Source organism: Anticarsia gemmatalis, chromosome 2 (genome assembly GCF_050436995.1).
Source record: "Anticarsia gemmatalis isolate Benzon Research Colony breed Stoneville strain chromosome 2, ilAntGemm2 primary, whole genome shotgun sequence".
Classification (NCBI taxonomy): Eukaryota; Metazoa; Arthropoda; class Insecta; order Lepidoptera; family Erebidae; genus Anticarsia; species Anticarsia gemmatalis.
Window position 1 is genome coordinate 7,734,878 of NC_134746.1, and position 13,313 is coordinate 7,748,190.

At 37.3% G+C, this 13,313-nt stretch overlaps 2 protein-coding genes across 3 annotated transcripts; one reads left to right on the forward strand and one right to left on the reverse strand.

Annotated features, from left to right (window-relative positions):
- The first annotated feature begins 1,305 nt into the window (after positions 1-1,305).
- On the forward strand, positions 1,306-8,348 carry repo (homeobox domain-containing protein reversed polarity). Its single transcript, XM_076129459.1, has 3 exons — positions 1,306-2,048; positions 5,573-5,696; positions 5,778-8,348. Exons 1-3 carry the CDS (start codon positions 1,708-1,710, stop codon positions 6,429-6,431), a joined length of 1,119 nt encoding a protein of 372 aa, XP_075985574.1. The 5' UTR covers positions 1,306-1,707; the 3' UTR covers positions 6,432-8,348.
- On the reverse strand, positions 8,343-13,223 carry LOC142982756 (transcription termination factor 5, mitochondrial-like). 2 transcript variants are annotated; one of them, XM_076129449.1, is made up of 9 exons: positions 13,127-13,223; positions 12,811-12,856; positions 12,252-12,489; positions 11,763-11,923; positions 11,135-11,475; positions 10,792-10,923; positions 10,373-10,491; positions 9,710-9,958; positions 8,343-9,307 (listed from the first exon to the last, which is right to left on the reverse strand). In XM_076129449.1, exons 2-9 carry the CDS (start codon positions 12,833-12,835, stop codon positions 9,079-9,081), a joined length of 1,494 nt encoding a protein of 497 aa, XP_075985564.1. In that variant the 5' UTR covers positions 12,836-12,856; positions 13,127-13,223; the 3' UTR covers positions 8,343-9,078. The 2 variants fall into 2 exon arrangements, with proteins under 2 accessions (XP_075985564.1, XP_075985556.1); XM_076129441.1 differs by lacking the exon at positions 13,127-13,223 and having other exon boundaries at positions 12,811-13,063.
- Between the last annotated feature and the right edge of the window lie 90 nt (positions 13,224-13,313).

Genomic DNA, 13,313 nt, shown 5'->3' on the forward strand with positions numbered 1-13,313 from the left:
AATAATTGTTTGTAAAATATGAACACTAACTAAGTATACATACGTTTCGATTGTCAAATTACGACAAACGTTTTTTACATTCATCTGGGCGGCGTGTGCAGCGACGCGGCGTAGCGTTTGATTTCAGTCGTCACGGAATATCCGTCTCATGGAGGTCTCACGGAGTCCTTACACAGAACATGCAACGTCTGCGTTACACTTGCCACTTAGTTTCCGCACTTCACTATAGACACCAGTATGGAGCACAAATCACAGTATTATTTTCCAACAAATATGTATCAGGTGACGTATGGATCCGAGCACGGTCCCGCCAACTCGCGCGTCACACACGAACACCAGAATCGTCCCTGACCCACTTTGATCAAGTCACACAAACTGCAAATGCGACGAGAAGTGCATCAGCGAGTGCAATTCGTGTTGTCTGAAAGTCACCAATAAGCCCAATGAAGCAGAGATCCCGCTGGCGAGCGCCAGCACCAACCTAAATAGACTCTGATCATCTAAATTGACTTCAATTAAATAACAACCGAAATTGTTGAAATGCGCCATTACTCCCTCGGTGCTAATCTAAGTGCCAATAGTCAGGGCGAATGTTTTATTAATAATACCCAGCAATAACTGTTAATTAATAATTAAGCGATGGCGGCGAAGTATCGGCGGCATCAGTGCGCCTGCGTCGCTGGCCGGTGCGCTGCGCATCAGCTGCATCCCGCCCAGCAAGTCTGTCGTGACAGACTTTCGGTTGCATCTTAAGTTTTGACATTATTTCTTAAATTTTGGTTTAATATGATCCTCCTGTAATTGGACTCCTATGATTAATTTGTATTGTTTGTACTGTTTTGTAATATCATAAAATTGACAAACGACGTGCGGTTCAACACTCTTAATAATTTTTGGTAACCGTTAATATTCCTTTAAGGGTTTGCCAAATCTACTTTGGAACAGGTCTCATTTTTTTTATTGGAAATGGATATTTTTCCCACGGCTATAAATCATGCTACAGACATATGAGTGGTGTTGATACGGATTTACAATAAAGTATTATGGTCTTTCAAAATAATGATGTGGGCGTTCGTCCCTACAATAGGATTGATACAAACAAATATCGGGAGAGTTTGTGGGAATCCCGCATGGTGTGCGGACGACATCGGTGCGGCGGTGGCGACGCCGAGCCCGCAGCGAGCGCGCGAGGGTGCTGCGCCGCGAGGGGGCGCCGGAGCACGGAGGGAGGGGCTTCTCAACACTGCGATTGGCTTCCACGCTCGACTCTACCAAAGTCGTAAGCGACCGCTCCGCGTGCTCTAATTCCTCCCCTCCGGCCGCACACTACGACTGATATTAGCACTCGCGCGGTCGATCTCGACGCACTCGCACGCTTTAGCTATTGGCTCGAAACCTCTGTCGAGCGACGTATTATGGTAATATAAATTGACCAACCGTAGAGCAAATTCGGTTAGTTCGTTAAAGTTGATTAAAGCCATTTAACCGGGACGGACACGAGGATACGAACGGCGCGAGCGTTCGTCGATCCCGAGGGCTCGGCTAAATGAAGTCAAATTGTTTAATATCGGAGTAGATAAATCTGTGCGTGGAGCTCGGCGAGGTCGAGGCGGCAGCGCAGCAGCAGCGGCAGCAGGCGCCGCGACGGAGTCGAGCGAGGTGGGCGCCGAGGTAGCGGGGCCGCACCCGCCCGCCACCGACGGCTACATGTACGTGTGCGGAGACAGCACCGGCGGGCCCGGCCCGCGCTACGAGTGCGCCTTCGAGCCCGGCGGCGGCATGGAGCAGCCGACCTTCGAGGAGCACATGTTCGAGTTCGGCAAGGACCGGCACGTGCAAGTGGTGGTGGGCGAGGTGGGCGAGCTGCAGTACCGCGACGAGCTGCCGGTCTTCGCCGCCGCCGAACAGAAGCGCAAGGAGGAGCCGCTCCTGCTGCAGGCCGTCGAGTCAGCGCCCGCGCCGCACCCGCCACCGCCGCCGCCGCCCACTACTAAGAAGAGTGAAAAGAAAAAGAACGACAATAATGGAATCAAAAAGAAGAAAACCAGGTTAGTCTAATTCATTGGCTTAGTATTTCGTAAATATTACATAATTATGCTTATCATTAAAATATAAACCTACCAAATATAAAAGTTTAAACAAGTTTTGTCTTTTTATATAAAAAAATCATTAAATCTAATAATGTAACTAAATGACTAAAATATATTCTAAATGCTAAACTTGTTGAAAGTGCTACGTAATCTTTCGTCTTCGTAGCATCTCCGCCGACGTCGTAGACGCGTAGAGCGTTGCACGCTACGTTTCCATAATTAGTTAATTATAATTACACAGTTTAATTTTATAATGTATAATTGTGAATAGGTATGTTTTACATTAAAAAATGATATTTGATTGAATATTTTCTCCAGGATATCATACAATATCAGTGACACATGAGTGTTTAAGTTCCTACGTAGCAATAAGACGTTCGAAGCACATTATTTTTAAATAGTTATTTGTTGTGCTAAGGCACAATAAATGTTGTTTATTGACTAAATATTGTTACATATTCATAAAATCCAGAATAAATAGCAAGTGATTATATAATTACGGAATGAGTCACACCAGCACATCAAAATATGACTATTAAACATACTGCATTTAATTTGTGTACTTATGCTGATAATAATAGTTTTTGTTTTATCAAAATCGGGTCAAAATTACCGAAGTTACAGCGTTATAAAGTTTCACTGCTTTTTTAAATTTGCGTTGCTTCGCGCGCTATGCGCTGACGTCACGACGCGACAGACACGCTTGTTCGACTGCGGGTGATGCGGAGTTTTGATTTGAAAAGTGATTTGCAATAAATATTTAAAGAGTCTGTGTATGTGTATGTGCTATAAATTTAATCATCGTGTTTTTGTAAAATAAGCCTCTACTAAGATATCCTCGATCTCGATCGCCACGCACATAATCATCAACTAGACCCAGGTAAAGAAAGTTGAACTCGTATACTACTAATAATATTTTTGTGTGTAGTTAACAATAAAATTGAAAGTTTGTTACAACTGGCATTACAAATAATGAGTGTTACGTACCTACCAAGTGTAAATTTGGAAAACATAGTTTTAAAATTAAATTATAAAAAAAAAATTGTCACCCCTGCCTCTGACTTTAGTCAAGTTGATGGCTATCATATGAACGCACGAATCTACACTGTAGGTAGTCTTATATGATTGGGCGCGTAATAAAAACTTTTAATTAAACTAACATTTTAATTTTGATATTATTAGATATAATAAACATGGGTTCTTTTTTCAAAACAAAAAACCAACGCCAACTCAACCGCCGCGCTCGGCTCGCCGCCGCCTGTGAGGTCATTGAACTGCTCATTAAATAGTATCAACTGTTTAGTAGAAGTTCATTGCTAGGTAGGTATAAACATGATATGGCATCTTGATCTTGAGGAAGTGTTCAAAAGGCAATAAACTTCTATTTAACATTTGCGTTTGACAGTATCTGAAACGGGCTTTAAGTTTTAGATTAGGTGTCTTTAGCAAAAATATAAAACAGTTTACATGGTACAGAAAAAAACAATTTTTGGGGTGTTTTTTCACTGGAGTTAGTACACATAGGAACAATACAATATTTTCTAACCATTTTGTTTGTCCAGTATAAGCAAAACAAATTATTTAAAGCGAAACCGCGAGAGCGCAACGAGCCTATGTAGGTATCGGCAAGTACTGACGAAATAGCAGTGTCGTGAGATGACGTCACACGTCCGTGCGGCCGCTTCGCCGGAGTTTGGCGCGAAGGCCATACTTTGACGTTTAATATCTCGGTCATTTTTGAAGATACGAAAAAAATAAAAACAGATTTTTTGTCCTTGAAGTACCTAGTTTTTAAATATGCTCATAACAAAAATCATTGGTGTGACTCATTGATTTTGTCGTTTTTCTGCTAGTTCATGAGGTACTTAGTTGTAGTACATGTGTTCATAATGATATGTAGGTAAGCTCATCTTGTTAGAAAAAAAATCCTTTCTATTAGATCCAAAGGATGTGTATTTTGTATGTTCGTCTCACTGGTTGGGCGAGCATGTGCCGGCACGTGTCGATGTCACAGGTGTACCGGCGGCGCCCCCTGTGTTATTTGTATCGTATCATCGTAGAACACCCCTACTTTATTATTTGCATAACTAATACGATGATTTTCGTATGGTGATAAAATAACATATGGCTGGTTGCGTTGACCTATGTTACTATTCCATATTTTAGGATGAGTACTTTTGTTTTTTACCTGGCACTCCCAATAAAAGTGATCTCTATGAATTGGATTCTCAATGTATGGATTAATACGTTTTCTTGTTCCACTACTTGCTAGAGATTTTTATTTTACTCACAGTTACATAAAAGACAAACTGTGTTAGTCGAATTGAAAAATAACTTTTAGAAAAGTTTCTAAACACAAAGAAGCAATTTGAAATAACGGAATCCGTCAACAATAAATTTCGAAAGGGGATCGTATTACGTACGTGTACTTTAGATACATCACAGATTAGAGGCGATAGTGAAATACAAATCAAGTTGTTACGATCCAACACCCTTATACATAAGACTAGGCCCTTAGCCGACGCACCCTTTTCTTCATAAACTGCACTTGATGCCGGCGTCAAGTAATAATAACTGTAGTTACAAAGGCGACACAAACGCTCAGATTAATTACCCGTATGGCCGCGGGGAGTCAATTGCCTTATCTCACATCTCGTGAATGGAGGGATATGACGCTTAATGAATGTAGTTGCAACACCATCTCTAAGATCGCTATGTAGATATGCTTTTAAACAATTATGTAGTTTAAACTTTAAGAGCCCTAGTCGTTATGGTGACTCAAGTTTCGGTGTGTAGGTAGCTGGTAGGTTATAGATTAGGGGGAAGATACTTATGTAGGTTATAGAATAGGGGGAAGATACTTATGTTCTATGTTAAATTTTGTTTTTCTTCATAGTCGATACCACTACATTTTATATTGGTAAACATATTAACACTTAGAAGAAGCATCTAAGCAACAAGAGGAGTTTTGCTATCATTAGAAAATAATAACTATATTTATTACCAAACTATCAAGCTATAGTCGTCAATTAATTTTGGCTGTCCATGATGGACAAAAAGATGTGCCGCAACTATATCAAATAAAAACGTGGTGAAACAATTAATAACACACGCCACTATAAGTTTAAAGTCAATTGGCAGGCAATTAGAGGTGGTCGCGCGCGACGGGGGTGAATTTCGTTTCACGCTCAATCAATTTCAGCGCGACGTGCTTCGGCCCGCAGCCATATTGCACGCGTCATATGGTAGATGCGCCCGTGAATGATAACAATACATTTATTTGTGAATGTATAATTGAACAAGAGCAAGTTGTTTTAACTGGGGTGATGAACTATATGACGTATATTTTATTATTAATTTGCAAGTTATCCTACTTAGGTATATATAGGTATTTGCTGGCGTAGTCCGGTACAGCTTCTATATGTATCCTGGTTTCAATTGTCGATAAACCATTCTCTTATGTTTTCTTTGTTTGTTCATAGAACTACATTCACGGCATATCAGTTAGAGGAGCTAGAGCGAGCGTTCGAGCGCGCGCCGTACCCTGACGTTTTTGCGAGAGAAGAGCTTGCTCTCAAACTCAACCTATCTGAATCACGAGTACAGGTATGTACATAAAATATCAAAGTAGGCTTCATTATATCTGTATTAAAATTTCAATGACTAATTAACTTATTATCTTCATAGGTGTGGTTCCAAAACCGAAGAGCAAAGTGGCGCAAACGTGAACCTCCACGAAAGACCGGGTACATTGGATCTAGTTCTCCAAGTTCCACAACTTTAGGTGGTGGATTCTCTGGAATCGGTGGCAACTTACCTGCGTTCCCGCAGAACGGACTGCCCGCTCCGGCAGACTCTTGGTCCTATCAGCATTCTTACGAACTGTCCTCACACCACCTGTTGTCTTCAAGCAGTGGCGGATATCCAGGATTTAATGCGCAGCCAGCAGCTTATTCTTACACGACCGTACTGAATGGTCATGACGGTCAGATGTTTGCTCCGAGACATTCTTATGAGTACGGGGAGGGTAGTCCACCGCCGCTGGGCGTTCGTGACTATCCGATGATGGCAGCGCACTCCCCGCAGATGGAAGGACACGCCCACGAGGAGAAACTGGAGTATCGTACACACGAGCACGAGGACAAGTATTCTGCGTGTGCGCTGCAGGAAGAGCCGCCGCGGTACGCTGCGCCGCCCGACGACTACGACAAGTGCGCGATGGTACCGCACGACAAGCACTACGAGATGGAGCGCCACTCGGACCTCTCACAACCAGTGGTGGTCAAAATGGAGCCCAGCACCGGCCAAGCTTACACCACGCTGCCTCCTTTTTTGAATTGAAATACTCCTTTTCGAAATTACCCTAGCATTCGCTCCTGAAGCCAGAGTAATTTCGAAAGGGAGTATTAGCAAGAATGTAAAGAATACTGGACGGTTGATAATAAATTAGGATAAAACTTGTTTAACAAAAGTTCGCAGTTACATAGGCCTGAATCGTGCCTGCTAGAGTTCTTTTCATTCTCGGTACTCCAAGTTAAAACACAAACGATAAAAAAATTATGATATCTTACGTGCTTATTCATATGTTTTATACAAATTGATTCATCTCGAGAGTACATTTGTATAAAGCAGATGGATACAAACAAAATATCTAATATATAAGGGAATTTAAGTAGTTAGGTTGAATTTTATATTTTTGTAGTTATAAATTATGCCGTTTAAAAAGTTTTTGCAATACATGTAAATATTTTACTTATTTAATCATAGGTAATTAGTAATAAAAGTGCCTCTAATAATAGATTTTTTTAGGAATTATATAATTTAAAAACAACACGTTATTGTTTAGTTAGGAATAGTTAACTATTCGTTGAGTAAAATACTCGTAGACTTCGCTTCTCGTGCATTCCTTGTGCCTTATCTTGACAGTGCCTGTTGTTAAACTTTATATTTAACGATATGGTGTTAATGTTTGTATCTTCCTTTTAGTTTTATGTAATAGGGTACTTTTAGTTTCAGCGCTCTTGGTACTATCGATCTGCTATTAAGTAGATATTTAAGTACAACGAAAAAATACAACGACCTTTTAGATAAATTCGAATTATACGTAGAGTTTCAATGGGCTTCAGTTCATACATATATTTGAAGAAATATTTTTTATTCGTATCAAGATCGCTAAGACAGAAAGTGCCTTTAGTTTGTACGTCTGTTTCTCTGTTTAGATCAAAGAGAATAGTATAAGACATAGGTTTGTATTTTGTAAATAAGTGTCAAATCGTGAACCATTTGTGCCAAAACTTGTAGGAGCTAAGTCGCCCGTAGGAATCGGGTACAAGCACTAAATGAAAGCGGTTAGTTTCCAAATAAATATTTTCTATAATTAATTCTCCTTATTTTTTATTTATTTTTGTTATAATCTATTTTTCGAACATAAGGACGCTAAGAAGAAATGTATTAAAAACAGTATTTTATGATTTAAGGTAGGTAGGTACGCAACTCAACGTCTTTAATAACAGGCCAGTTAGAGAATGGTCTTAATATTGAAAAGTTTTCTGTTCAGTGACTTAAATTATCAAAACTCAAATTATTTTGTAAATGATACGAATTTCGAGATCTAACTGGTTTTCAAGGAAACTAAAATTATGTTAGAGTGCATCTGTCATTCCTTTATTTTTCATAGCGCAACACTTTTTTTGAACTGCAGTGTTCTGAACGGACAGTATTTTCAGTTATAAATTAGGTATACGCGGTCCATAGAAAGTGAACCACTAATAGGAACATTCTGTAAGATCGAAGTATGTAATGACAATCATACCCTCTTATTCATATAAACTTATGATGTTATGAAAGGCTTATAAAGAGTTTTGTTTCTTTCACTCCTTAGCGAAATGAAAAAGAGAAAACATATTCATTTTTTTAACTAAAATAGGTTTATAGTGTGTTTATGAATTTAGTTATAATTTTATTAATTATTATTATGTTAACAGATTTTGATCTCCAGAGTATCAATAGATGTATTTTATAGAAGGGACCAAAGCTTATACCAAAAATTAGCCTCTGCTTATATTTAATCGAGTTTGTAAACTTTTATATAGCAGGGTACGTTAAATAGTAAAAGTTAATTAATTTTTACTTATTTTTTGCTGCATGTGTATGCTTAGTTTAAAATAGCATTTATGTAAGATTACGAGAGCAATAAGCTGGATATTTTGTAAAATTTAATTATAAGAAAGAGGAGAAATTATAATACAAATGTGCTTATTGGATCTTTTATTTACAATACATTATAGTTTATAAGATGTATACTTATATTATCCTTTTATAATTTTAACATTAACACGGATTTTGTAAACTTATATTTATTGAAAGTACGAAGCTTTAGTTTAGTAATACTAAACCATGAATGTTAAGGCAGTTTAAGAAACTAGTTAAGGCAGTTACTTCAAACGATACGTATACTTTTGTGCCCACAGCGCGTCTAACGCGGTAAATAACTCAAACTTAAATGCATGGCAACACACTGGTACTGGTTGGAAATTAACTTAGCATCTTGTCAAATAACATGGTTGCCGATTTTATTCTATTAAAGGTACATATTATCATTGATTTAGCCCCGATTTCACCAGTTCTGAATAAGTATTCGTCAACGTGATAGGTGGGATTTTGACAGTCGTTTACATTCATTTACTCTCACTATATCTATTGGATAGGTTTAGGACGATAGACAAAGTTACATACAAGAGATCATATCGGTGAGGTCTTACAAAAAGGTCAGAAACGTAGTACTCGTAACCGGTGGTCGTTTTTGACAAGATGTATAGATGTGAATGAAGCAAAGGAAGTTTGTAAGGATCGTACCAATTGGCGTTAACTGGTTTCTCTTAGATTTTACGTATGTAAATAAATCTATCTATATATTATACAGAAGTGGTGAAAACGGGCAAAGAACTGGTAACGTAACTTATTTTAGCCGTACTTGCAACAGCTAATGTCATTTAAGTGACTGAGAGTCAACTTTGATTGCATCCTTAGACCAGATGCCGTCGCCGCTGAAGTGGTACTTCTTCTCTATCTCGTACAGCACCAGGCTCAAGATCTGATCGTCAGTGAGCGTGGAACTGTTTATAATAGTGTAGTTTATATCGTGTATGAACTTTTCGTGACGTTGCCTCCCTTCTCGGATGTTTTCTAGCATGTTTATGTAGTGTTCTACGTCGCTCCTGTAAAGATAACTTGGTTTTAGTACCTACTTCATCTGCATTGAAGATGAAAATAGTAAATTTAATGAAGTTAGGATAATAGCAATCGAGTTTGTAATCAAAATGAGATATTTTGGTCCATAGTGCGAACGTACCTGTGATGGCCTCGTGGCTACCAAAAAGCCTGTGTTCTTTTGAGTCCAATCTCTACTAATCAAAAGCGTTATATCCTATAGTTAATACTTTCAACCAACGAGTAACCGTTATTTTACATAACATGAACACTATCAGCGCCCCTAGCGTATTTAGTAAAAACTATTTTTTCAAACAGCTTCAAATGTCAAATACTCGCTAGTCGATAGTCCCGACTGTAGATAATCGCGATACTGGTTGTACATTACAAGCATTCAATATAATACTCACACTGGGTATAATAAAATATGACAATTGTTAAATATAGTTTGATCATGAAACTTTTTTCTTAGAAATTGTATATTTTCGTCTATCACGCTGATGGCGGCATGCAGCCAGTACTTGTGCCGTCTCAGTTGCTTCAGCAAGGCAGATGTGAGCTCAGACCGTTTGGTCTCCCTGCTTAGATTGTGTAGGGATGATGTTATTAATACAGCAATGTCTCTGCCGCATACTTTGTCGCCGAAACTGCTGATGTAACTGAAAATATGAATAATATAATGGGAATGTTCATTCACAATGACGGAACTAGGTTATACAAATTATAAGGGCAAGTTGATAATGTCCACCAAACATAGTACGAAAAACTGTCTAACCCCCGGTTTCCGAGGTACGTTTAGCGGGAGTTTATCTATTCCGTAGCGTTTAAACTCATATAAAAACGCTATTGAATAGATAAACTACCGCTAAATGTACTCAGAAACCGGGGGTAAGTACATTCGTACTATAATAGCCCATTTTATATGGAGGTACAAAATATGATCAAAATATTCAAGTTAATGTTAAACTAAATAACGGCAAGGTTAGTTTGCGGAGCCGTTTTAAGCGATTCCAGTAAGGCTTATAATGTAAACTATGTATTTTATAGAAATTGGAAGTATAAATTCTGCTCACCTGTTAAAAACCTTGTTAGAAGAAACCAAATGATTTAAACTGTAGCATTGTTTGTTTGCCGTCTCTATCTTAGCGAGGCGTTTCATCATTTTATTCTTATGTACAACTAGATACAAAACCTGACAAAATACATAAAATCTTTTTTTTTATCTTAATAAAATTACATTGATATTTTCCCTAGGCCCTGATTTATTGTAAGACATTTTCAAACTTAAAAAATCTTTCTCACATCCAACTATGGTTAGAAATACTATGACGCTTTCTGGATCAGTTAGGAATCGTGCCGACTACACATAGTGCGGCGAAATTACTACTAATGTACTAGGAAGATATTACTGTATATATAAAACACAATTTTAGGGCCAAGTGAAACTTCGCCTTATGTTATGATTTTAATAAAGTATTGTATTGCAACTTACCCTAGGGTTAGTGGACAATATTTTATATTCTTTAGACTGTCTTAATTCCTCAAGTCTTTGTCGAACAGTGTCTGGACACATGCAGTACACCTTCAAACATTTCCTCTGCTGCTCAACTGATATTCTGTACTCCTGTAAAAATTACGTGAATGTAAAACACAATTTTAACCGAATGCTAGAAAAAAAAAGACTATTATTTATTGGTCTTTGACTATAGTATGTCACATTAAAAAAAATCTTCAAGTGCAGGTATTAAGGAAGCAGTAATTTCCTTTGTAACTTCACGAGAATATTTTATTAATTAGTGGAATCTATGTAAGGAGCAAATATTTGTAATTCTTACCTCCAAAATGTCCCTTATTTGTATAACAGAATTATAGTTATTCTTCAATATGGCAGGTTCCAATTTGATCACATCTCTTATATTTATACCGGCCAGTGCTTCGATATTTTCTAACAATAACTTAGTATGTAATGGGTCTGCAGAAAGTACAAAACCATTCCTTTTTATGCTTTCATTGCTAAATTTAAGTTCATTCTGGGCCAAATTAATGGATTCTTGTATGTCAGACATGGGCTTATGTTTGAGGGGTAAGTAATATATGCAGTATTTCTTGAACTCTTCTGCTGTGACTGATAGCTTCCAGTATAAATATCTTTCTAGAACATTCATTCGCACCATTACTGGAAAAAATATAATTAAGCTAGTTACTATGATAGAGCTTGATGGCCTTCGTAGTTGATCTCAAGATTTCGAGTTGGATTGGCCGATTAGACAAGGTGCTATTAGTACTTTTTAATTTAAATTAGATTATTCTCAGAAGTATCTCGTAGCTTTTTGCTATGTGTTTAGGGTAATGGAAAGTGCTCTACACCACAATTACATAGGACTAACATTCATACATACATCTCTGCCTATACTTTTAAGCATAACAGGTGTGATGTAAAGAGTACCACAGTGTTTTACTTACAAATATTAGACTGAGAGTCTGAGAAATTCTGTAAACTTTTTAAACTATCTGGCCAGTCAGTTAGTTTGTCTAAAATGTTTTGTTCTAGTATCACATCTTTAGGGAGTAGACTGTCTTTCTTCAGCTGAGCTACAGTTCTAGACTTTACAAGTGTATGGTACCTGAAATAAAAAAGAAGTTATTTATAATGTATTGCTATATGAGATTCAGTTGGGACTCAAAGCCAGTTGTGCTTACCGGTTGGTAAACAATCTGTGTGTTAAGCAATCAGTGGCGCGGTCATTCTATAGATGAGTGACCGCATATTGGTATTTAAACTAAGGATCTCCGTGCTTCGGAGGGCACGTAAATAGTCAGTTCCGGTTATTGTCAATTAGTTGTTAAGCCACATCAGAGGTCTTTCGGGCAGCTTGAACAACTTTGACACTAGGTTGACCAAAAAGTTCCTAAATATTAACCATACAATAAAATAGAATAGTTGGGACTTACTTAATTATTTGATTTGGCAGAATGGTAAGAAATCCACATTCTTTAAGTATTTCTCCATAGTTGTCCATAGTGATAGGGTTCATGCTGAAGACATGTAAGTGTTGGCATGCCTCTTGTGCTGTTATGTTAAACTTTTGTAATATCTGCAGAGTGCACTGAAGCCGGTCATGACTGATCCCTTCTATGTTTGGATGCCTCTTTTTTAATATCTCAAAATAATCATTGGTTATAGTTTCACCTGTATGAGATAAATACTAAATTATGAAATATTTTATAACCATTACTTTAGTATGAGTGCAAAAATTATGAAATGTTTTCTATTTCTGGAACTTTTGTGCCAAGTATATGTAATGTTTTTAATTTTCATTTTAGTAGTCTTTGATTATCTATAATGAGATAACTTAGTACATTACACTTGAAAATTTGATTATGTTGCTTTACTAATATAACCTATAAAAGTTTTGCATTTGCAATTTTTTTCTTAAACTGTATAGGCAAGCGTTACGAAACGCCGGCGGAATATAATGTGAGCAAAGAAATCTGTAAACCTACAACTTACCGGTAACTTCCTTATAAAATTCCATAAAAGGTCCATTGTGATAGTACTGTGAACAGAATACTTTAGGAAAGTATGTTGGATAGATATAGTCACTGAGTAACTTTATATTTCTTAGACACGACCTCATGATAAAAGTTTAACTACTTATACTTAGTGAAATAAATAAATAATTTCCCATTTTAGTTAAATGTAAACAATAACAAACATAATCATATTGTACCTAATGTCAACACTTGTAACTTGAAGCTCTTGATGTTTTAGTTTTCGTTCGAAACTAGTATTACTATAAATAAATAAATATTATTGGATTACTCACACACGGTCATTTGATTCCAAACTAAGCTGAGCTTGTACTATGGTAACCAAATAACTGATAAACATATTTATATACTTCTAAATACATACTTATATAGATACATTTACATCCAGGCTATACTATGACTGACAATGAGTCATTAGAAGCTATGTAAAGGATTGTATAAAATTAAATGAAGATATCTCTC